This window comes from Trachinotus anak, unplaced genomic scaffold (genome assembly GCF_046630095.1).
Source record: "Trachinotus anak isolate AG129_WGS33_773 ecotype Australia unplaced genomic scaffold, CSIRO_AGI_Tana_v1 ptg000012l, whole genome shotgun sequence".
Lineage (NCBI taxonomy): Eukaryota > Metazoa > Chordata > Actinopteri > Carangiformes > Carangidae > Trachinotus > Trachinotus anak.
The window spans coordinates 23294773-23320390 of NW_027273863.1; the positions used below are offsets into that span (position 1 = coordinate 23294773).

General features: G+C 40.2%; 1 protein-coding gene and 1 long non-coding RNA gene across 2 annotated transcripts; one reads left to right on the forward strand and one right to left on the reverse strand.

Moving 5' to 3' along the window:
* Window positions 1-1668: 1668 nt before the first annotated feature.
* On the forward strand, window positions 1669-2934 carry LOC139629027 (uncharacterized). Its single transcript, XR_011692895.1, has 2 exons — window positions 1669-2791; window positions 2878-2934. It is a non-coding gene; the product is annotated as an uncharacterized lncRNA (long non-coding RNA).
* Window positions 2935-4108: 1174 nt separating this feature from the next.
* Window positions 4109-24120, reverse strand: LOC139629022 (protein APCDD1). Its single transcript, XM_071491352.1, has 5 exons — window positions 23410-24120; window positions 17530-17713; window positions 15753-16278; window positions 5482-5803; window positions 4109-5155 (listed from the first exon to the last, which is right to left on the reverse strand). The coding sequence occupies exons 1-5, from the start codon at window positions 23447-23449 to the stop codon at window positions 4692-4694; spliced, it is 1536 nt and encodes a 511-aa protein (XP_071347453.1). The 5' UTR covers window positions 23450-24120; the 3' UTR covers window positions 4109-4691.
* Between the last annotated feature and the right edge of the window lie 1498 nt (window positions 24121-25618).

The following is a 25618-nucleotide window of genomic DNA, read 5'->3' on the forward strand; positions in this document are numbered from 1 at the left end:
CTTCAGTTATAAGTTGCCAAGAGTCACAAAAGGAAAAAAATGCTTCTAAACCTCCAACATCTGCTTTTTTTATGAGTTGGAAATGAAGTTCATTCTCTATGTTGTAGTGTAAAGTTATTTTACATGGTTTTTTTATTGACCAGATGAATTAAGGTGGAAGCTTGGATTTAGTCTGGAAGCTACTTAATTAAATTTAGTTAGAAAGGAGAGGGATTTTTATACATTTTAATGATTTAATCTTGCACAGGAGCTGTTACTCTGGATTTTTGGGCTTGTTCCTCCAAGGTAATATTATACAGTTTTCTGGATGACAAAATCAGCTGTGGTCATTTGGCCCTAATTTAACTCAATTCAGCCTGATGAGTAAAGTACAGAACCTTCTTTACAAGAAGCTTGATTTCCCCAAAAAGCAAAGCCTACAATCATTTTATTAAAGCATAAAGTTATATGATTCCTACTGACTCTTTGAGGATGGGGTCTCACGGGAAGAGACCACTGGCTTTTTAGGGTTTTTTTTTTTCTACTTGGAAGTAAAGTAATTACATGTTCTATGCCTTACTGTGACTTTATGGCACCACTTTCAGACATATATTTTTTTTTTTTCACTCTGTAAATTTGATTATCTCCAGTTCATTAACGCCCACATTTAAGGGATCTTTTCTCTAATTTTGACCTCATCAAATCTATTATTGGTTGGGCTCTTGTTGGAATTGTTTATTAAATAGAGTAGACATGTTAAATAAGATCTGTGCACCTAAATTTGATCTGTGGAGCATTTCAAATTGGGGGGAGGGGTTTTCTCTTTCTAGGTGCTGTTATTGGTGGAGGCTCTTTAATTTATTTGCCATTTTTTGTTGTTCCGTGTGAATAAGCGTCGCGAGACATTTGGATTACGCAAAATCCATACTATACTGTCTTGTAGGGATAAATTCAACATACATTTTACTCTAACATGTTAAAATGGTGGTTTACAACCTGTGGGCGGCAAAGGTATTGCAAGTGGGACGACAAATCATTTGCAAAACAGTGCAATTTCTGTTAAACAAAGTCAATTAGAAAATAAAAATATAAATACTAATTTAAATGATAATGAACAAATGATCTTCAAAAACATGAAAAATGTTTAAAATTTCTATCAGTTTGTTTTTTTCTCCTTTCTTGTGTTAAGGCCAGTGATAGCAAGTCTTACATCGCATACTATCTAGTGTTGTTTACTATCTAGTAATCAGTCTAATTGTAGTATCCTGATGGATAGCGGGTTAGCAGTGGGAATAATTCAGAGGAGAGTCAACAGACAGATGGTGAATCGTGATCTCCCCCCTGTCAGACAGAAAAGAAAAACCCTGCTTTCGCTTCAATCCTGAATGTTCGCTCGTTACCATTAAAATAAAAAGTGCTCAGACAAAGTATTATTTGGCCTCCGGATTGTTTTGGAGTCAGATGTGGGTCCCAAACATTTTTGAGATTTTCAAGTCGGCCATGAGTTAAATTCAAAGTTTGGAAACCACAGTGTTAAATCAACCATTGTGCACTTAATTTTGTCACTTTAGCAATGTGATCATGCCACATGCTGAAAACCAGCTTGGAGTTAGTAAGTATGTATGTATGTATGTATGTATGTATGTATGTATGTCTTAGTATGGATTTTGGACACACCATTACATGTTGTTTTGTCATTTTAAGATAAATGGCTCACAGCTGCAGTAGATACAGGCGGTAAATATAAGAAAAATATTGTTTTGGTGTCAGACTTCCATTAACAGAGATTTCCTCTGCCATGTGCCACCATTGTACATCAGAAATCCTCAGTCCCACTCTAACTGCCTCCACTCGCACTTTGTCGCCTCAAAACAGATTTATTTTCATTTATTTAGTTATTCATTTTTTGCTTGCTTTTCTTTTTGTGATTAGATTTTTTAAGGAGGATGCTCTGGAGCCCACCTGGGCTTCTGTCTTCTCCTGCACAGCTGTTTGTTGAGTATTTTTTATCCAATTTTCTTTTTCATGTTATAGCTTCTGTGCTTATTATCAAAACAGGCAGACCTCAGTTTATCCATTAGTGACCTCAGCAGGATGTCAGAGGAAATAAAAGTGAGACATCAGTGAATGAAGTGGAAGTGGCTGCTTGAGAGAACGTGTTCACATTAGTGCTACTTCACAAAACTCCTGAATTGCACTGAACACAAAAGGATGATGATATCTGAAGGTGTTAGCAGTATGGAGGCAGATTTGGCCTCCAGCTGCTCCTGTAGAGCTCCTTAGGTTCCTCCAGCACAGGAATGGTTGTTCTTGGCAGCTTCCATATGTAACTCCCTCGTACACCTACTCCCAAAATCCATAAAAGACGAGGCATTTTAAATGCTCTATCGGGCACCATAAAATCTCATAAAGGGATTAACAGAAATATGTTCTCTGTTAAATGTTCAATACACAAAATCTACCATGTCTGTTAGAAAAGGAATGTGTAATAATAGATCAACAATGAAAAGTATCAAATTTTTAATCTACATGTATTCAGTTACAAAGACATTTCTTGGAGCCTAATAAAGGTTCTTTAGTCTGGGTAGACTGAACAAACCGACCCTTAGAAAGTACTGTCATTTAGTTTTCCCATTGCAGGAATAAAGTATTCTCTCTGTTGAGCACAGCGGTGAAGGTTTTTGTGAGCTACACAGGTACTGGTGACGGCATCTTCAAGCTGAGGACATCCCTGCGACCTCTGTGATCTCACTGGGGAACCGATGGGTGCTGATCCTGTGCCACAACCTGACGACCTTCTTTCCCAGTGGAGGTATTTTGAATTTATTTCCGCTCTCAGATTCAGAAACCACCTGGAGCAGCAAAGAGCACTAAATCTGTTCTTATTTCCTGTCACAGATTCCTCGCTGTAAGACTCAGGGATTCAGGGGGCCACACATCTGGACATCTGGACAGGTAATGTGTGGCATACTATACTTAATTACCATAGTCCAACTGCTTTCCCTATTTCATAGGGTTTACACAGAGTCACTCCAGTTATTCATGCAAGATCCCTGAGGTGAATTTGTTTATTTGTTATTCACTACTGCTTAAAGTGGCAATCTCGAAAATCTCCGTTGTGTAATCTTTGGCGACACATGTGGCGATACATGGTAATCACAGGTTTTTTTTTTTTAACCACCCGAGACACTAACTTTTTTTTCACTAACCCAGTTTTTTTTTTGTTTTTTTATGTCATGAGTGGGTCATAGGCTCAATCACCATTGTTAGACCTCAATCTACGATAGATAGTGACTTAAAAGACACGGCATGTTACCTAAAATGAAGATCTTCGAGGTTGCCACGTTAACAAATAACTTTAGCAGAGACACGACGATCCCACACTGTAAAACATCACGTAAATGGAGGAGCTGCAGGATTTAAAGGTAAAAGTAAATTAAAGGCAGACGTTGATGAATAGTTCTGGAAAAACTCAAAATTATCGAGGGAACAAGAAAAATAAAATGACAACAGCAGGTTGAATTCTGATATGTCCACTTAATCATGCAACCTCTGCATAATTTGCTGTTTGCACAGGTGTATTTTTTTTTGTATTATTGTTTTTTTCAGTAATGTACGTTGACTACCAGTTTTGTTTACTGTGGAAATTGAGAGTGTAAACATTTTTCATGGCCAAATTTAGCCCCAAATCAGTAGCTGAATATTTGTATTTTTTTGCAGGTATTCTTTAACTTTAATGTGCACAAAGCTTCACTGTGATATATAAACAGTGTAACAGCTATGGATGCGTAAAAGACTAGATTCAATTCAACAGTTCAATATTCATATTGTGGTATTGTTTTCCAAAATTCTGCTGCTCCTCCGCTGATTCCAAACAAACTGTAATTTAACATGTTTTCCATGTGAAAAGACAGAGCACAATTTGTTGTATATGATTGTTATTTGCATATATTTACTATGCTTATATCAGATAATTATTCTCATTAATATGATCTTGTCCTAATTGAAGGTTAGGTTGCTTTAATTTTTCAAATTTTACAGTGTCTCTCAAGTCAAGTACAGTTTCCCATAATTTCAAAATAGCCCCGATGGAAACAAGGTCAGGTGTCGACCAGTGAAGATGCAGCTATGAGCAGGAGATGAAAGAGTTTTATTGTATCCAAATTAACAGTATGACCTTTATGTGGAATAGATGACAGAAAATTGCTGCTGCGTTCAGGCTATATTTAAACAAAATGCTGTAGTATAAGTATGGTGGTTCCTTTTTACTGTGAACAGTGACTCACAAGCAGATCTCCTCAAAACAAGGAGCTTATTGTTAGAGTTCAATGTAGAAAATGTTTCCATGAATCAAATTGTTTTGTTTTTTTTGTAGTACCAAACCCAGAAACAACTTGACAGTTGTAGGTAAATACAATGTATAAAACATAGGCCTGTGAGGATATATAGACATCTTTGTATATTTGTGGAAACACAAACAAGTCGCTCTTTGGTTCCACTGTAAAGTGCAGTTTCTGTGGTGCAGCAGTGTTGGAGTCTTTGGAGCTGGGGAGGAGTTCAGAGGATCAGGGGCACCAGTTTTCATCCTCCTCATCAAAGAGGGAAAGTTAAAAGTTTACATATGCTGTTTTTAAAAAAGCAGTCTCCCAGTCTGCTCTTGTAATCCACACTCTTGTTTTGTGTCTTTGTGTAGAAAAAGCTCAAACTGCTCTCTAGCTTTGCCAGAAAAGGAGCGCAGACATGACGAACGCAACCAAAGCCACAGTGACGCGCTTCTCGCTGCCTCTGTGCCATCCCGTGCAGTCATTGTGGTGCAGCAGAGGCCTGTAGCTGTCGTCCCCTTGGCTGTAGTCGGACGTCTGGCTGCTCGCCGAGCACTGGACCAGCGGCATCTGGTAGGACGTGGCCCGCTTCTCCGGCCGGTCCGGGCTGGAGCCGTCGCTGGGACGCTGGCCGTTGTAGAGCAGGTAGCGGCCGTGGGCATCCTGCTCCATGCGGAAGAGCTCGTACTCTGTGTGGGGGAGCCGGATGCCCAGCGCCACACAGCCGTTTGTTACGGTGACATCCTGCTCCACCCCGACCTGCCAGGACCCCTGCGCTCCACACTCGTTACCGTTGAAGACGTTGAGGAGGGAGGTGGTGGCCAAGTCCATGGGCGTCACCCTCATGTGGTTCACTAGAGGAAGGATGACACAAGAAGACGTGATGTAATGCTGTAGGGTTAACGGTGTTACAAACGCCCTGAGACTCTACACTTTAACCTGGACAAGTCAATGAAACAATGGGCCTCATGTTAAAACCACTGGTATGAACAGATGTGTAACATATGAGTGTAAGAATCTCAAGACGTTCCTGCGTGAGGCTCATTGTTTCTCTGCTTATTGTTATAACTTGAGCCTTAGTTTTGGCAGATGTCTCTGTTGATTATGATAATATTGTACTCAGCAAGTTAAACGCAGAGATTTCTGGAACAGTGGAGATGAGAGAATATCCCTCAGTTACCTTTGAAGACAAAGTCTGTCCCACCCATGACTCGAGTGGAGTGAAGCCCTCGGCTGTAGCGTCCACGGGCGTAGATGGTGAAGGTGGGGTGTTTACAGACGGGGTCAGAGTAGTGGTAATAGTGGCCCTCCCAGGTGTGATTGTTGTCATGGAAGATGAAGTGGCGGGTGAGGAAGAGGACCTCAGGGCGGACTTCGCAGCGCTGGCTCACCCACTGGCCGTACAAACCCACGGTCAGGTCGGCCCGCGGCGGCAGGATTGGAGGGTGGAACTCGTCGGAGCGGAAGATGATACGACAGGCGATGCAGCCGTGGTCGTGGTTCTGGAGATAAAGAGAGGGGAAGGTGTGATGAAAAACAGGAGCTTGAAGTAACTCAAAGTAGTTATTTATCAAAATGGGATAAACTGTCAGGTAACATGCCTTTAAGAAATTAATAAAAACTTCAAATAACATTAAAAACTGTGTCAGCTACTTTTACACAACACTTTCTTTAAGTCCCCTAATTTAGAATAAATAAGCAGCTACAGTAACACAACATTTATTTATCAACAAATAAATGGTTTATTACACACTATACTAGAAAAAATAAGTACTTTAAATACTGAAGAAAAAAAATGTATAAATTAAAATCTAAATAAAAAAACTTTCACAGCAAATTCATTTTGGTGGTGGAGGTATTACATTGGCCAGATTTTGTCATATTTTTAAAACTGACAACATTAATACATTGTGATTAGCACAGAGCTGAAAGCAGGACATTAAAACCACCATGTGTAGGATCTGAACATTTCTTGTTTCAGTGAAACACGTGGGATGAAAGCAAAGCGTCGACTGCACTCATTCTCACCAGGGTTGCCTGATTTCAACAGAAGTAAAATTATGTCATCAGAATAATTTAAACTAATAATCAGACAAACTGTACACATGATGGTTTCAAAGCCAATGAGGAAGTCAGTAGATTTTTAAGTAGGTTTAGTGAATTGCACTGTGAATAAAACCTGAAACAATAAATCATGGTGATAACGGACACTAGAAAACGATACATTGGCCTTTTTTTTTAATTTTTTTTTTTTTATATCAAACATAAAACGAAACATTTTTGATAAAGATCCTTAAATTAAGCTGAGTTTTGGCGTTTTGATATCAGCAAAAAACAAGCTGTGAACACAAAACTGACATCATATTTTAAGTTGAATCAGTGAACGTGTTAGCAAACAGTTGCCTATTTACACATCCAGCAGTTGTACAACAATAATACTCTTTTACCCCCGTTTTTCTGACCACCTGGTGAATATAAGTCCAAATTCATTCTCTCTTAGCTCTGTTTTTGTTTTGTACCAACTCCGGAGGGAAACAGCTGCTTCTTTAGCTGCTAAACGCTTCACTATGTTCTACTGCTGTTTTGAGAATTTCATATAGTGGCTTTAACACTAAGTTATCAGATTTTCAGCATTATGTATAATTTGGTGGGTCATTTTATATATATATATATATATATATATATATATATATATATATGTAGAGCAGCAAGTTAGACCAATTTTAATATTTAATTATAATTAGCTATACTTTAACTTTTATTTACAATAAAATGCATCATATACAAACCTTTACATATGGACTAAACTACATATATGAACTAAGAGGGGCATTTTACTGTGAAAAATTAACTTTTAAGTTCTCTCTAGTGGACAATGTAAAGACGACACGCCCTGAATTAGTTACAGAACAAATCTCAGCATTTCTGTTGCTATATCAATCACACACACACACACACACACGAATACATGAGAAAAGCTGGGTCACAAAACCTGAGGTTTACTGACAAACCTGAATCAATGAGCTGCTGAGGCTGTAAAATGTTTACAAACTCAAGAGTTCAAGTTGCCACTCAGCATCACCGTATGAAAATCCAGCACGTTCAATGAAACCCGTCACTGGTGAGCGGTTTTTTAATCCATCACCAGGATATTGTGTCATGAATTTCACATAAAGGACGGCTGGCGTCTGTTCAGAGGTGAAGGAGGAAAAACTATTTCCTTCAGTCTAAACCTCTGGAGCGTTGGAAGCCAGACAACGTTCCAGCATTTTCTCAGAGTGATCACATCATTTTACAGTAAAAGACAGATGTCTGCTCGAACAAAAGCCATGACACAGGAAACAGCGAGTCGAGCTTTCACGCTCCTTACAAACAACACTAGGAATCCTTTGTTCGCCCTGTTATTGACAAGCGAGGGTCTGTAAATCCGTTAGTGTCTATTAATCATATTCAGTTCACATCGTTTCTGGTTTGGTGGAGCCCCAGAGCAGCATGTGATCACAGCGTCCACAGACAGGACAGCTGTGGTGTCTCTGGCTGCAGGAACGACTTGAGGTCCTGGTGGATTCTGAGTTGGAAGCCTTCGAACTGTAATCCGCAAAACTTTTTCCAAAAGACCAAACTCCAGGGAGGCGGTGGAGTTTTTGTTATTTGAGGGTGGTCAAAATTTAAGACCTAACCCTCCTGACCCCATCACTCCTTTTCCCAGACAACATTATGCCTGCAGGAGATTTATGGAGAGTTTAAAAAAAAAAAAACAGGAGTATCACTACTTCCTACAGATGAGATAATCCCAGTGCAGCTCTATCAGCCCTCAGAGCGAGAGGTTAATGGGACGACTGGAGGAGAGAGAGTGATTTTATACACTGGTGCATATCTCAGCACTTATGCATATGAGTAAGGAAGGTATATGTAAAGGGGGAAATAAATACAGCACGCAGCGAGAAAAATATGTCTGTATATTTTTGCATACATACACAATTTATACACTACAGGTTTAAAGTTTTAGAACGCCTCCATCTTTCCAGCTGTTTAAATTTACATGATTCACTGTTTCAATGTACAGTCACTGTTTCTGAAATTAAATCATAGAACAAACAAACAACTGAGATTTTAAAGTAATCACAGAATCTTCTTGTTGAACCAGAATTAATCTCAATTCTTTGACTCATTCAGCTCAGCTTCAAGAGTTTGTCCCAACGCTGCCTCTGTACAGAGGGCTTGTGAGTTTATGTGGGTGTTTGCATTAACTTTCAAGACTTCATTTACCTCCACTGCTGCAGGAACTAATTAATCTTAATCCCAGGAGAAGGCCTGTTTTCTATGAGACTGACATGATTTTTCAGTTTTTGGTGACGTAAACTTTTTAGGATGAGGAGAGAGTTTCTGTAAACGACTCTGAGATCTGCAGGAACTCCCGGCCCATAAAACACAGACAGTCTGTCTGAGCGGAGAAAAAACACGGTCCAACTATGAACATGTTTTCCTTCTATGGATGATGATCATCTAAGACTGTGATTAGTGTGTATGTGTGTGTTGGAGGTGGGTGGAGGTGGTGAACACAAGGTAATGTCCTTCTCTAAGTAACTTAAATGTTCCAGCTCCATGCTTGTGCATTATCCATATTTACAGCGTCATATATCCATTTTTATCTCAGATAACAAACCAAGAATTGCATCGAAGTCATTTTCTTTATCATTCAGGCAGTACATCGAACAAATCCGCTTTTCTTCTGACTGGTTTTAACAGCTAAAATACTTAATCTTAGCTGGACACACAGAAATCTTTGCTTTTTAGATAAATTAACATAATTCTCAGGACCGTATTAATTTTTATTATCCTACATGTACACAGTTTTGGTTCAGTCTGTAAATCCTCAGCCCACTAAGCTTTCCTTTAAGCAAACACACATTCTCTGAACAAACGAATGTTAAGCTTTTCATTATTAAAAGTGAGTCAGCAAACCCAGAGTGTGCATACATCTTTTGACCAACAGCCAATAACTTATCCCTGATAAATATTTTTCTTGTCAGCCTCAGAAAATCAAAGCCATAAACTGAGCTTTGATTATCTTTCTACAAGCCTCATAGATATATATATCTTTTTATTTTCATGCATTCATATATGTATTTAAATTAACTGAGCAAATAACTAATTATAATAAAGCTGGTTATTACGTTTTCCAAAATAATGGTAGCATAGCAGAAAAAATAGAAATCCTATGTAAACTTCTATATCGTAACTATTTTTCAAATCCTTTAGTTTCCTAAACCTGATACTTTGTCATAAATAATGTTGTATTTCTACAACACTTCTGACAGATGTTTAATTCTAGTGTCTTTTTATGAGGATATTAACAGTCAATCAATTAAACAGATTAAGTGATTTCATATCCGAAAATGTTATTTTCAGTCCTAAGTAGTGTCTGCAAGGTTTTATTTTTGCCCCAACAACTACAACAATATGTACGTAGCATGAACCCAGGGCGAAAAAACCTGTTTTTAAACCACTAGCTGTTGCTCCTTAAGTTTATTGCTCTGAGCGCATGATAATGACTGAGGGTAACAGCAGGATAGTTAGATTTTATTAAGAAAAATCAAAGGGACAAAACCAGAATCCCAGTGTGTGGTTTGTAATTAGAAAATTTGCACAAACTTGGAGTCGATCTGTGTAAAACGAAACTAAAAAAGTAAAAGGAAAGACTATAAACTTCTCTTAAATATTTAAATTTAACACATTCTTAACATATTTTTCAATATAGTATTTGAGTCATGCTTATTTGCTCTTAATTTATGTGTATATACTCAGTGTGTCAACAATTACACAAAGAATTTGTTAAAGAATGGTTCAAGTTTTTGGGAAACATGCTTATTAACTTATTAACTATGAAGCTGCCAGGCACAGAAAAAGCCTGCAACATAACTCCAGTTCAAAAACACAATTTGATATTCTTTCACTTTACTTTTGGCTTCATATTTAACAAACACATGAGAGTAGTTTCGTCTCCTGATCTCACTCTCAGCGAGGACGCCTATAAGCATATTTCCCCAAAATGTCTAATTATATCTTTGGGGTTTCAGACGGGTGTGTTTGCCTTGGTTAAAAAGTCTCATACTTCAACTTTTGGCCATGGCGGTTGCAATTTGCTTGCATCATCTCTGTTCCATCTTTTTTTTTTTTTTTTTTTTTTAAACTCTAACCGCAAACAAAATCACAGTAAGCGTTAAACCGAACTCTAGGCTTGCAATCAGTTTCACATTAGCTCAACGTCTTTCCTTCAGTGAGCCTCCTCGGGAAAACTGATGTAAAATAGGTACGGGAACATGGCAGGGGATTTGAGCTGCAACTAATGATCATTTTTATTACTGATAAATCTGTGGATTATTCTTTTGAATAAACTAATTCTTTGGTCTATTAAATGTCTGAAAACAGTGAAAAATTCCTATCACAATTCAACAACATATGTCGGTTGTTTGATTCACACAAAAACAAAAAAAATGTTCAGTTTAATCTAATAAGAAAAACTGCAAATCTGCCAGACTACGCTGGAAGCAAAGGATAGTTCTGCTTGAACAATGACTTGAAAAACTGACTGAGTATTAAAAAAAACAGTTGCCAGTTATTCATCTGTGAACTGACTGAATCGATTGTTTTATTGTTTAATTCCTACAAGGTTTAAACGCCTCCACAGCCCAAACACAGCAGAGCCGCTTTAACGAACTTTCATCCATTTGAGTGGATTTAAAAACTGTAAACGCACAAACAATGACAGTACAAACTTTACATTTGAGAGGGAAGCATTAGTAGGGAGGTTTTCTTGCCATAGAGCACCTACAGTGTCTGACTTGTACAAGCTTGTGTTGTGTTGATGACTTGTTGGACACAGTTTTTTCTGGAAACATTTTATACTCTTACTGGAAGTGAGGAAACACGAGGATATAAGGGAGGACATTACTGCCTTTGCTTCATATAAATTACCTTCATTCATTCCAGTTTTTACTACACTGGGCAGAGGCTTTTGTCTGAAGCGACATACAAGTGAGGTACAATCCAAGCCACAGCAGATCAAGGAGAATTAGAAGTTAATTTCACTTTGTTTGGCAGCCATCTTTCATTTGAACATTTTGGGGATTACTGCCTATAGTCCCAAAGCCAACATTTTACAAGGAACAGAAACCACGTCAGGCTTTAAACTGCTTCTCTAGAGAGAAGCCTGTTGGTGATAGCATAAATACTACACCCATGTTTTTCTAGGTGCTTCTCCTTTAAGTTAGAGATGACTTCCCAGAAATTCATAATAAGAGTCTCATATTAGACTGAGTGGCTTCATTGCTGAAGTTTTGAATGTATTTCAGTAGCTTATAGATTACAAAGACCAAAACAAGACCGAGGGAAGCAGCATCATCACAAATGAAGCTCAACATGAAGGAAACGTGGAAAAACTTAAGAAACCACTTTAACACTTTACTAACAACAACAATATAAAGACACACATCCCCTCCTAACAAGGGTCATTATCAAGTGGTGATGCCTCAGTGACGCAGCAGCGGACCGGCGACAAAAAAACCAGAAACACGTAAAAACAAAGTTTGCTGCCTTGCTCTTGCATCACTGCTGAGGTTCGCCCTATAACCACAAATTGCTGGCACCAGCAAGTTCTGGACTGGGACCAGCTCCAGGATCACATTTTAAGATTGATGGATTGGATAGTCACCATGGCAATAAAAAAAAAATCCCTGAAAAGAAACCATTACAACCTCAAGTAATGGTCAAGTGGAGAGTACTCTGGGCAGGAAGGAGTGAGGTATTTTCTACTGAAAAATATAGATTTTAAAACATAATTTACAGAATATGTTGAGTTGATGACCAACTGGGTCCAAAATTGAGCAAAGCTATAGAACTACTCAACATGTAGGATGTTAATTCTGACTTGTATTATTATAAAAGCATATTGCCAAGCTTAAAGGGTTAGTTCAACCAAATTACAATATAACACATTTCTTCACTTATTTCCACTATGATACAAATGCAAATCGTTCTGGGTCTATGTATATGCTGCAGTTTAGAGTCATCTCCACTTCCATTCAAATAAAATAGAGGCAAATAGGTTTCCATTAAGTTGCTCATAGCATTAAAAAAACAAAACAAACTACATTTAAAGCTGTATTATTGTTATTATATATTGGCCACTTGGGGGCAGCGCAACAAAGTGTAAGCAACACTTATAAAGCTGATGTGACATGTTATCTTATTTACACTTCCAGCAGACCAGGCCATGTAATGAATGCAAGTATAATTTTAACTTCTTTTTGCTCTGTTTTTGGTCTGAACCATCTCCTGAGGGAGAAATATCTGCTCTTAAGCTGCTACAGGCTCCACTTCTGTTCACCAGCTAGTCGCTCACTCAGTCTGTTTGTGAGCTACTTTTCCAGCGTAGGTAGCGTAGAATCAGCATATGAGAGCATTTACGCCAAAAAAGAAAAACAACTGCCTGCTACTTATAACAAGGTTGATGAGACTGAACCAAAAATTTAAAGTTGCAGGTTGTAAAACAGAAACAGTGAGCTGAAAGAAGCTAAAATGTTCCCTACAGCTGTGAGGAACTGTAGAGTTGGGCGATAACTCTGAGTTTGTCACGACATGGAAACCTTTCAAATTAAACAGTTATTTGAACCATTGTTTATATAAAAATATTGATTACTGCAGCTTTTTAAAGAAAAAAAAACAGCAGTGTCTCCTTCCAGAAACAATGCCACAGTTACTCATAAAAACACACTGAACAGTTTACATTGGAACTATTACATCTACTTTCTGCCAAAGTGATTGTCCAAATAAAACAAACAACACAACACAAACAAAAACAGCATTATTGTTCACTTAAATACTAAGTAAAAAAGTTTCCTGTACTCAAAATTTCACTTCAGTAAAAGTACAGAAAGGTTCTGGCAGAAAAATGATCTAAGATGATCAAAAATAAAAGTACTAATGACGCAGAAGAATGGCCCCTGTAAGTGTTGTAATATTCAATGATTACTGATGCTTTTATCCTGACATTTGGTCAAGTTTGCAATGTGGAATAAATGTTATAGTAGTTTATAACAAATCTGAACCTATTGAAGTCATAACCTGAAATGTAACTGGTGCTATTACTTAAGTGGAATCAAAGTGTAAAGTAACATAAAATGGAAATACTAAGTGAAGTGCAAGGACCTCGAGCCTGTACTTAAGTGCCATATTTAAGTAAATATACTCTCACAACAGTGCACGGCTAGAAGAGGAGACCAGAAGAGAGATTATTTGGAATTTAGATGAACTGACCCTTGCTGTAATTACGCTTGACTTTCAGCTCCACCAACACCTCCTCTTCCTTTTTTTTTTTTTAATTCAGAAAAGATGGAGGAGCAAAAGAGCACATGCAACGCTCCGACGTAAGCCTCAGGCATGCATGAGATCAGACCTGGTATGTGCTCACTGGAATAATTCATATGGCTGCATGATTCCAAATTCTAGGAATACCACATGTTGATCGCTCCCAGAGATAGGCCGGGTTTCACGTTGCGCCTCTGTGGGCCGGAGGGGCTTAAAGAGAGAAGCCCTGGTCATTACAGCGCCACAGGGGAGCTTGTCTGATCACAGCTCCTCACTCCGCGCTCTGTTTACATTCTGATCAGCAACACCAAGCCTCATCATCCCCGTACAAATGGATGTTTGTTTAGACAGTGGACCTGAACGGGATTTCATTGTAATCTCTGTGGAGGGTGACAGTGAAAACATCACTCTTGGGTTTCACCCAGCGGGGAAACTGCTGTTCAGCAGTGTAAATAGAGAAATTACATCCCGTACGCACAGTGGAGGGAAGAAAGGGCTTTTTCTTTAGACTAGATTTGAGAGAAGAAATGAGCGTCTGCATAGTTTCTGGTTTGGTAGAGCAAATGTTTAGCGTATAAAGGGTTTAAAAGGCATAATTCTTAACTTTACCCTGATCCTTAATGAGATTTTGATCAAAGAGTGTTTAAAGTTTCAAGTGTTTTAATCCATTTGGTGCGACAGATGGGTGGAGATTACAGATCACAAGTTCTCAATCGCAGAGAATTACAATGAATTGACATTGCTGCAGTTTACTCTCGTTGGGAATTCATTGCTTTTTCCGATTAGTCCGCCACTCTGAACACTTACTTTCAAATACTGTTGTACCCAGGTCTGCTCACTGCCTTGAGGAGAATATGCTTAAGATAACTCCCATGAAAAAAACGTCTTTAGGGTCAGTTCAAGCTCGTTTACGTGTGTGGTCTTTGCAGCGTGGAGGCTCAGCACAGTGGGAGCAGGGTTCAGCTGGTTATTCACTGAGCCACACACTCGGGACAGAATATAGAAGTCTACCTCCGGCCTGGTCATGTGTTCCAACAAACACAAAAGGCAGTTTGGGGGATACAGAGGATGCTCATCCTGCTTGCTGCACTAGCGACTCGTACTGGTAAGTATATCTGCACCTAGACAGTCGGGGGTTTTCTGTCTGTTTGAAACCCTCCTTGGGGCCAAAGCAAACTTTGTGAAGGTGTTCACAAATGCTTGACTGTCAGTTCAGACATCCTGATTGGTTAATGGTTGGCTTGATTGTCATTAGCAGCAGTTTTAATTGGCAAAAAAAGGAAACATTTACCTTGAATGCCATCCTCCTCCTCACAAACGATCACGAAATGTCGCAGTCACTGAAACTTAAAGCTGCCGTGTGCAGTTTTTGACCACTAGGAGCGCTATGGAGCAATGTTTTTAGGAGTGGGTATCTGATCGTAACATCATGCCTCAAATATAGCAATGCACCAAAGATGGTGAAGAAAGAGTCCAAGCAAAAATGGACTGAAAAAATAGGCTTTGCAAATGTTTTATGAGGAAGGAAGAAAGGAAGGAAGGAAGGAAGGAAGGAAGGAAGGAAGGAAGGAAATTCATTAAATCACATTCATAAGACTAAGGATACACTGAGTCTAAATACAACGCCACAGGGCACCTTTAAGCTGAACAAAGTTAATATCTACAGCAGTCTCGCAACTATTTTAGCTTGTGACCTCCTAATACAAAGAAATGTCTACTGATGGTTTGTGAGAAGTTCAACCAAACATTCCCCCTCTCAGACCATTTTATTCAAATAGTTTTCAATGGCTTGCACAGGTGAAACTATCCAGCAGTTGACAAGAAATTAGCAAAAAGTAAAGACTGGAGAAAAAGCTCAAAAAAAAAAAAAAAAAAAAAAAAGCTTAATGTTCTGTTTGAATTCAGTTTTTTTTTGTTTCCTATTCCAGTAGTAATATCACAGCCTTTACATCCTTTATCTTGCGACCTCTTATTTAGTCTACAAGTTTCCAACAGCTCTGAAATATATTCCTGAATTGCCCCAGAGGCCGACTCTCCCTGACTGCCCTAAACTCCAAAAGAGAGATGACATAAGGGACTGACCTTGGCGTTTTGCAGGGCGGTCTGGTAGCTGGACGGCTTGTAGTACAGCCTCTGTGACGGCTCGGTGTGGATATCTCCTAGAAACAGCTCCTCCACCAGGTGATCCAGGTTGTGGTGCAGGTACTGCTTCTCCACCCTCAGCAGCTGCAGCTCGTGCATGGCAAAGTTAAGCTCCCTGGAGCAGTCGTATCCACCCTCCTCACTCCACAGCTCATAGATCACACTGGGCTCCCAGGGGCCCTTCACTGCCCCTCGGCAGCTGTGGTTGAGCCTCTGGCTGAGCTCTTTGGCCACGCTGGCTGTGTGACACACCATCTGGACGCGGTGGAGGTGGTACTCTGCCTCTGTGCCGCCGCGGATGATCCAGGAGGCCTGGCGCAGGCGCAGCCGACCCCGGATCACCAGGGTGTAGGTGGGTTTGGTGCAGTGGTTGTCCTCGTAGTAGAACTGGTGAGCCTGGAAGGTGTTGTTGGCGTAGAAACTGTAGGAGCGCGTCAAGAACTCTGGTCCTGGTCTCACCTCACAGCTGCAACAGAAAACAGAGAAGTTCAGAAACAGTTTGCTCATCAAATGTTGTTTATGATCAGTTATTGCATGAACAATTTCCTAAGTCTTACTTTGCTACAGGGATATTCTTGCAGTTTGCGAGTTTTCAGCCTGTTGGCACTGCTATTGATCAGGGCAAACCGTCAGATTTAAGGTGGATGAATGATTGTTTGTACTTCCCAGCCAGTCACTGTTTTTAGTTCATTCAAGTTGTGTAGTTAAATCAATTTGCAGAGAATTAAAACCTTGGAGAGCACTGTAATCCATTACAGTGAACTTGGGTCAAAGTCATATTATGTTCATGCAGCAGTATCACAGTCTTCTCAGTTGCCATCAGGGGCCATTTTGAAGAATGTTGCTCTGTGGTGCATTCAAAGAACCTCAGAAATTCAAGATTTAATAGTAAGCTGACTCAAAGCAACTGTTTTAGGGAAAAAAAGACAAACCAAATGCAAAAACAGGACACTGAAAACAATCATGTGAATTTGGTCATTAAAAGTAGAATTACTGCCTCACAGCTGTCAAGTTGGAGGAAATACAACGTTGAATAATGACCAGAAGTGTTTTTGCAAAACATTATGATGTCACAGTGAAGTTGACTTTTGACCGTCTGTCATCACTTCATCATTTTATCTTATTCAACTAATAAGACTAGATTTGAGTTAAATTGTGTCATAATTAGCGTATTTCTTTTTTGATGTGTTTTGTGAGGTCAGAGTGACCTTCACCTTTGACCTCTGACCACCAAATTCTATTAAGTAAATCCTTGACTCCAAGTGAAAGTTTCTGCCAAATTTGAAGAAATTCCCTCAAGGTGTTACTGAGATATTGGGTTGAATAGATAATAAGACTGGGACAGACCCAAACATAATGCTGACTTGGAAGCACAAATAGATGGTGTTCGGATGATTCAGCCACAAACGTACCATCAAAACAAGTTAAAACAGCGCCTGCTCCATCTACACAAAGACAATGATGAACCTCTGCCAATAAAACAACCTCTGCAAGTTGATTTTCTTCCTGTATGGTCATGAAATTACAGTAATTGCTACTTGAAAAGTAAGAAATCACTCGATGAGCTCATAGTATGTTTGGAATGATGGACCACAGCAGCCACAAGTACCACAGTATGGTCTTTTAAATATCTATGAGATAGGAGAGGGCCTAATTCCTTTATGCATTATGTCAAAACTTCCTCAAAACATAAGGCTGTAAGTCTGTAGTCGTTTACCTGGTGGACACCCAGTGACCCTCTACATTGGGAGGCATCTGCACAGTGATCCGGGCTCCATTGTGAAGGTGCTTCAGCATGTGTTGGCACTTGGAGTCTTTGACCGACCGACCGAAGGTTTTCTCCAGGGAGAGACGGCTGGAGCGGCCGTCTGAGTAGTGGAGAGAGGAACCTTCAGCGCAGCCTGTTGGAACAACGACGACAGTGAAGATTGAACTCAGTGGAGATTTAAAAAAAACAAAAAAAAAACAAGTAAATGAATAAAGGGATGATTGTTTGGAAAAAACATGAGGAGATTCAGTTACGTGGGAACATTTCAGGATTCAAAGAAGGTGAGAAATTTTCATGATGAGAAAGCAGAGATGGCAAAAACCACAGTGGTGAAATGACTCAAATGTCAAGAATCAGTTTAGTTTGGCAGAAATTTTTCTTTTAGATCTTTATGTCCCGATAAATTACGACTCTTTTCAAAGCAACTAATAAGAAAGTTAATTATAGTCGGCTCAAGTAGAAAAAGCAGTGGCTCTAATGTTTTCAATGTGCTACGCCTCTTTGAAGTGTTTAGAAGATTTATTTCAATCATTTTAACTCATGTTATCGCCCAGGGGTGACAGAGCTTCATCAGTGACCTCCAGCGCCTGGCGTGAGTGAAGTATATATATAAATATTCGCTGATCACATGATGAAGATGCCAAAGTTGAAGAACTAACAGGTGACTTTCTGCTCTCGCATCTGACTTGAACAAATGCTCCAACAAAGCAACTGCAGGCAAAAGTTTAAAGGACATGAGCTGCACTGACATTCAAAAACCCTCAGCTCGCGTTCCTATCTGCGCATACCCTCGATGCACCACATGAAATAACAATACCTTCAACAATGAGCCGAGATCAGGGGGATAAAATATCGGAAATGAAAGCATTTTCAAAGCCTGGAGCCAAAGAAAAGCCTTGAAGCTCACATTCCAGGGAGGATTTATTCCATGTAATACTCCAATATCATCAAAATCTACCTTGAAATATGAAGACTTTGGCTTGAAATATCATTTAACGCCGAAGGAATGCCGCCGCGGTCGGCTGTGTGCTTTTAATTTGAGACTAATAACGTCCAGCGGAGGAACACAAACATCTCATTAAAAGAAGCCAGAAGCTCCATGAAGAACAAAGATATATCCAGCTGTTTTACACCCAGTGAGGCAGCTCCTATGTGTGTTAGCCGAGGCTTGTGTGTAAATCACCACATCACAGCGCTGCTCAGTGGAAACGCTGGACAGTTGATCCCCTGACTCAGCTGGTGGCATTAGTAACGCTGCTCTGCTGGCTGGAGCTGTGCTAAAAATCAAAGAAAAAAGGCTTCATAGTTTCCTGCATGTTGTGTGTGTGTGTGTGTGTTGGAGGGGCTTTTTTTTTTTGCACCTGCAGTAAGCTTGGACTAGGGGGAAAGACCCTGAGCGGCTGCCAACAGCTTGTTTTCACAGTGAGCAGAGCAGAAACTAGCAGCGTGTGTGTGTGAATTTTAAAAAGGAAACCTGGTGAGATGTGCAGTACAAACACACTTATAACCTCGCTGATGTTTCCGCCGGTCAAATACCACCGCAGGTTTAATGGCAGGTGAATCTCGGGGCAGGACAGACACACACAAACGCACAAAACAAAACAAGGCATCTACATATTGAGAACAAATGTGAGAGTATCTGCATGGAACAGATGCACTCATTCATTTTCCTCAATGGTGAAGGATAGAAAAATAAACAACTGGGGCTGGATAACGTGCAAAATTTGTCAGATTACTGACATTATGACTCATGTTAACTTAAATTTTTTCATGCTGCAATTTTCTAGAGCTGAAACCTTTCATTAGTCTGTCAATCAGCAGACACTGTATTGGCAGCAGTTTTAAGAATAAAGACATGAATTGAGTCAAAAATTCCTGGTTCTCTGACACAAATGTTTTCTGCTTTTCTAAGCTTTCTATGTAAAATGAAAGATTTTGCTTCACGTCTGCTCACAAGCGAGGTTAACTGCATGGAATCATTTGGGGTATTTTGGTCCGAATTTACACTAAAATATGAGGATGAGGAGTTGAAAAGTTTAAGGTGGAGCAGATAACCAGAACCCAGTCAAGCGATGTTTCCTTTACAACAGACTGTGGACGTAAAGGAGCTTCCTGGGGATTCTGAGTAGTGTAGTCAGTAGAGATGCTGTGGAACACTTTGGATGCATAAAAAGCACTTTGGAAAAGCACTTGTGATGCTTTATAAAGTCTGAAAAAGGTTCAGAAACCCTAAAATCCAAAAACCTCTCTCCTGCATCTCCAATATTTCATTAGTTTCCTTCCCAGCATTCAAACTGCAGAGTCTTTCCTCTCACTTGAAGTAGAAAGGTTAGCATGCATCTGATTCATCTGTTTCTAATGGGAGAGCGATGCTGTGTGTGTTTGATTTGATATTAAACTGTGCAGCAGCGACTGCGCTGATCCAGAGTCAGCAGCATCAGACCAACACTTGTTTAAGAATCATTTGCGGCATGGTGAAAATATCAGAATTATAATGAAACATGAGCTTTATTTAGAACAGTTTTAAACACAGTTACAAATCTTTTTACAGAGAGTTATGTTAGATCAAAGCCAGGAGTGAACCAGCTCAAAATGGAAAACAGGCTGACGGGGAAATAAATGGGAAAATGATTAAAAGGAGGTTGTGTGTAGCCTGTTTGTAGAAATTACTTTTAAGAGGAAGCGTCATACATCGCTCTGTGTAGACATTTTAACGAGTGTTGAATGTGTGAGTAGTGGGAGTTTCTTCCATTAGCTTTCTTCACACACGTAAAAAAACAAAGCTCCTCCCTCATTAGGGCAATCATCAGAAACGGCTCGACTCAAACCCTGTGCTCCCTCGCTGCCGCCGCTGCTGCTGCTTTCCCAAAGTGCTGCTCTCTATCTGAATCAAAGCGCCCACAAAACTCCCAGAGCCCTAAACCACAGAGAACATTTCCAGTTGGCCTGATCCCACTGGTGAGGTAACAGCCCTGGGACCCCTGACAAGCAGAGAGACTCCACATCGTTTATGGGAAGAGAAAAAAAAACTCCCGAAGTGCCAGAGCAGAGACCAGACAAAGGACTGTTCTTTGTGTTATCTCACAGTTTGGCAGCGCCTACGCAGGACTTAAAGGGGGTAAAGAAAATAACAGGTTTAAGTAACTAAATCCAGAGGTGGGAAATAACTAAGTACAGTAGTGGAGTTTTTTAAAGAGTTTTTTTTTTCTTTTCTTTCTGTGTTTGCTTCTCTGGATTTCAGAGGATATTGTACTTTGTGTTCTCCAGTCCACATGTATCTGACAGCTGCAGCTGTGAGTCACTTCGCCCAGATTAGGATTTGACATTCATCCTCTAATAAGGTCATAAAATACTACTTTTGTTTTTTTAGGGAGGGAAATGAGTTTACAGCCGAGCTAGCAGATCTGTGAGGCTGAATGCTAACATCGGGGGCGCTCACAACAACAATGCTCATCTCTAAAACTGAACTTCATCCTCCAGGCACCGTGGATATCCTTTATCCAATAGATGTTGAGATGCTTCACTAAAAGCCAATAAAATTCAGTGGCAGTGATATTTGTTTCGGAGTGGACCAGAGGGTCGGACCGGACGCCGCTGCCCTCGAAGCGTGGCTCAGCGTCCCAGCAGCTCTGGAAATATCTTGTGTTTGAGCTTCATGATGTGTTTCAGGGTCCGTTCAGTCTCACCCCAAAGTCCATTTAGTAGAGGCTCCGGAGCTTTCAAGCTTTTCGGAGGCTTCGTGATTGAAACTCAACTTTTAAGCCAACGTGGACAAAAAAAAAAATTTAAGTCTGTCAGGAAATAAATGGAAAGACGAACATCTGCATTTCCGCGACAACTGGAGAACTTCATCTGCTGAACAGTTAGTAAATTGACCTTGAGGTGTGACTGCTGTTGTTGAGAGTCCTTCTCAGCACTGTCACAATAAAGAATATACATTTTCAGCTATGTCAATGATTTGAGTTCTTCTTCACCCTCTGAAACTCTGCTGATTCATCTGTCCGTCCTCTGCTGGTCTCAACTCGTGGTCGACATCATTTTCACTTTGACTGTTCCCGCTGACATGAAATTATTTGACCAGTTTTCTGACTGACGCCTCTGCAAACTCCGCACTGGTTATTTGGCCTTGTTGGAGCTCTGTTAACTGTATCATGTTACTTTTAAAAAGTCACACAAAGTGTAGATTTCCAGTCAACTTTAAGAGCTGGTTTAATTTGTATTCAACACAAAATATGACCAAAACTTGAAGCAATGTTTGTAAAAGAGCCTGAAAAACATCAGCAGCCGATATTATTGTCAGATATCGTCTTATAGTGACAGTGTATGACGGAGTTTGTTTTCTCTGTTTGGGTTGAGATGATTTTAAGCATATATGCAAGTATATTATATATGCAAGTTCTAAATATTTTCCTGTATTATAATAAATGTAACATACAGTTTGTACATTTGTAGTGAAGGTTACTGTATAAAGTTTGCTGTGATCTCATATTTAGTATTACTTTCACCTTTGATAGTATGTTTTGCTATTGAACTGTTAAATATCTTGCCTCACTTCATGTCTAAGCTCCTTTATAACTAAATCTGAGTGTACATTGCTAAAAATATCTCCTAATGTAAACTGTTTGAAGAAAAAAAACAAAAGCTCAAATACCAGCATCTGGATCAGCCTCAGAGATGCAGTATTAGTTGAGTTCTTGCTTGTAATTGTGATGAAAATGGCTAAAAACCTTTTCTATGAAGTGTTTTTCCTCTTTTTGTTGCCATAGTCTGGTGGTTTTTGTCTATTTTCTGTGCTGGAAATGACCAAACCTTCTGAGAAACTCCTACATATCTTCAATTCCAACTCACTAAAGGAAAAAAAGAAAAAAATCCATCACAGGGATGAACAGAAAGAGTCGTAGGATAATCTATTACTAGAGCAAACAGTTGGAGCATTCACATACATTTTAAAATAGCTGATTGTGGTAAAACTTAAAGGGCCTGTTGAGGGCCAGCAGAGGATTCACAGCAGTGAAAAGGTGAAGCACAAGCAGCTGCTGCTCCATGTGAGTCTTTTTCAAACTTTGCTGCTTCGCTCTCCGATGAGGATTTCTCCCCCAGAAAATTTACAACACTCACTAATCTCAGCTGACAGTGCGTTTCCATTGCCACTATGAAAGGCTGCAATACACACACCACTTAATTGAACGTTACATTCCCTTAAACACACTTAAGGATAAGTGGAAAGTCGAAATACTGCAGCCTATCGTTTTATCTCAACCCCTTCATTTGAAGCTGCAGCCAAATGTTGCCTTCCACTGTCAGTGGCAGCAGATGGATCGGGTCAACTGCAGTCCCATAATCCTCTGCTGCTCAGACAGGGTTTTCATCAAGAATGGGTGTTTTAAGTGGCTCTTAACTCTCCCACTGCTTTCATCTGCCTCGTTGCCCCCAGGGAAGCTTTTTATTGCCTTCTATCTATAGCCTTCAAACATTTACATCACAGTGGCATAAGAGAATATTATCATGATCCCTGCTGGACACACACACACACACACACACACACACACAGCCATGATGGTAAACAGGTGTGCTGAGGTGAACAGAGGGACACCTGACAAACATGCTGCACAGAAGAAGCATTTAAAGATTTTAAAGATCTAAGTTTTACATATAACTTGATTGATTTTTTTTCCTTACAAATGTTCTGTCACAGGCTGTATGGGCGTTTTGTTTTTTTCCACGCACACCGTGGAACCGTGAACGCCGCAGAGCTCCACACTTGTTGCACCGCCGTGAACATCACACTCAGACTGATAAACCCCACAAAACACAGGGAAAGTTTCTTACCCAGAACAGCGGCGAGCAGCAGAGCAGCCGCCGGCCCCATCCCGCTCTCTGAGGGGCTAGAAACGAGCTTCACTGGCCTCACCGGGGAGCTGAGCTTCTCCTTTTACGCGGCGTCCTTGTTTATTCCGACACAAATCCTCACATTATGGAGCCGCAGCGTGGAGCACACACTCCTGTGATGTGTGCGCATCATAGGAAACACACCTCCGCTCTGCTGGAGAGGAGAGAAATCCCGCCGTGCCGGAGGTTCAAGACAAAGAATCGCTCAAAAGGAAAACAAAAAAAAAAAAGTCCAAACTTTTTCTCTGCGGGGATTAAAGCCTCTGTCACTGCAGCGTCCTCCCTGCGTCCTGCGCCCCGGAGGAGTGTTTGTCCGTGTGTTCAGACTCCAGACTGCGTTCACCTCCCCTCCTCCTCCTCCTCCTCTCCTCTGCAGAGGCCTGGTGGGCGTGGGGTGTGTTGGAGTTAGGTGCACACTGATGAAACGCCCATGTGCACAAGGTGTGCTGGTCCACTGCTGAGGCTGGAGATGCTTTCAGGTTTTAAGTATCTTCCGTCAAATTTCAAAGAACTTCAGTCATTTCACTGTCACCTAATGCAAAGTTGCAAAAGCTGCAGCAACATCATGAAATCATAGCTCCAAATCTCTTTCTACATGTTTTTTTAACAGTAACCCCTCAAAATAAGACTTAACATTTAAAACTAAATTCTTTCTTTCGGGTTTGAAAGAATAGATTTTTGACTTCTGAGACTCAGTTTTTGCAATAAAGATATTTTACACAAGTTAAACAAAAAAAGCTGTAAAAACCCTTAAACATCACCCTTTTTTGTGCACAAGCGTAAAATAAAATGGTTATTGTTTTTAACTCTTTGGATCACATTCCTGAACCTGGTCTCTTCTCAAAGGTACATTTTAGGATGTATTAGCTAAAAGGCAGAATTAGTCTCAGAGCCAAGAAGGAGCCAAACAGAGGCACCAGCACGGTGAAATGTGGGGGCTTTTGTTCCAATAAGCTGCTGTTGTTGCAGCGAGTTTAAATGGTTCACACATCCTGATGGAGTCGAGTTGCCAGATTGGATTCAAACTTGTGTTACTTGGAATTAACTAATGGTTTAGTGGTCCTGAGACCAAACAGAGCCTTCACTGCTGAGAGTTTTCTTTCATTTCATTTGTTTCCAACATCCTCCTTGTTATCACTCATGATGGATGCTGTAAATTTTTCATGACTGTGGCTCTCAAATTATCCACCTTCTCATCATAGTCGTAGTCTGCCCGGAGGGAAGAACAACAACAGAGCCCCAGCAACACCTGTTGTGTGTGTGTGTGTGTGAGTGTGTGAGTGAGAGAGAGAGAGAGAGAGAGAGACCTTGGCCTTGAGTGTCTGCCTCTGTTCAACTTATGTTTCTTTGCTGTTTTCTCTCTGATCTTCTGACCCGCAGGCGACTCTCCGGCTCCTCTTCTTTCATCCAGTCTGAGACGGAGCCTTTGAACACCGAGAAGCTCCAACCCTACTGGTCTCTTTCATCATAAGACATTTTTTATTATGTCAATTTAAACCTACATTTACTGTTTATGACTTTCATCAGTTCAATCAGGTTTAACTTAAAATTGTGAAGAAAAATATGACACAGCGTTTGCATTGTGCGTTTCCCCGGCAGAAATCTCCTGCTCTCCTTGTTTCTATGTATTCAGAGGATAGAGAATAAGATCCTGCTCAAGCTCCAGTTCAACTTGACCACTGACAGTTTGGTTGTGGAGATTTGGGTGTGTTATGGTAATCAAGGCCATTGTAGTGTCAGGCTGTTGGCCTGCGGCAGAGATGAGGAGCAGGCCACAGAGGTCTAGAAAACTTCTTCTTCTTCCTAACACCACACCCTCAGACTTGTTTCAGTTTTAAACTTACAGTCTTCAGCCCCAGCAGAGTCAAGTGACACAATTGATTATACAACTGATTTCACATTTCAGAGCCCTAGTGCAGAGCCCAACATCTCCAATGATATGAAGCATTACAGGGAGAGCTTGGGGGTGAAAACTGTGAAAAATGATGCACGATACATCTACAATATTTTCATTTGATGGAGCCGTGCTGCCATTAACACGTGCAGTCTGGAGTTTGAATATTTCACTGAGTGTAAACATCAAATAACTTCAATGAAGACCTGGAGCAAGAACTAACACATACTCCTTCGTGATGATTGTCCTAGCTGT

Bases quoted from the DNA above. Each gene is read 5' to 3' on its own strand.
- LOC139629022 (XM_071491352.1), bottom strand. From the start codon at position 23,449: ATGGGGCCGGCGGCTGCTCTGCTGCTCGCCGCTGTTCTGG. The intron at 17,714-23,409 runs GTAAGAAACTTT...TTGTTCCAACAG, and splicing joins GCTGCTCGCCGCTGTTCTGG to GCTGCGCTGAAGGTTCCTCT. The intron at 16,279-17,529 runs GTAAACGACTAC...TTTCTGTTGCAG, and splicing joins GGTCACTGGGTGTCCACCAG to CTGTGAGGTGAGACCAGGAC.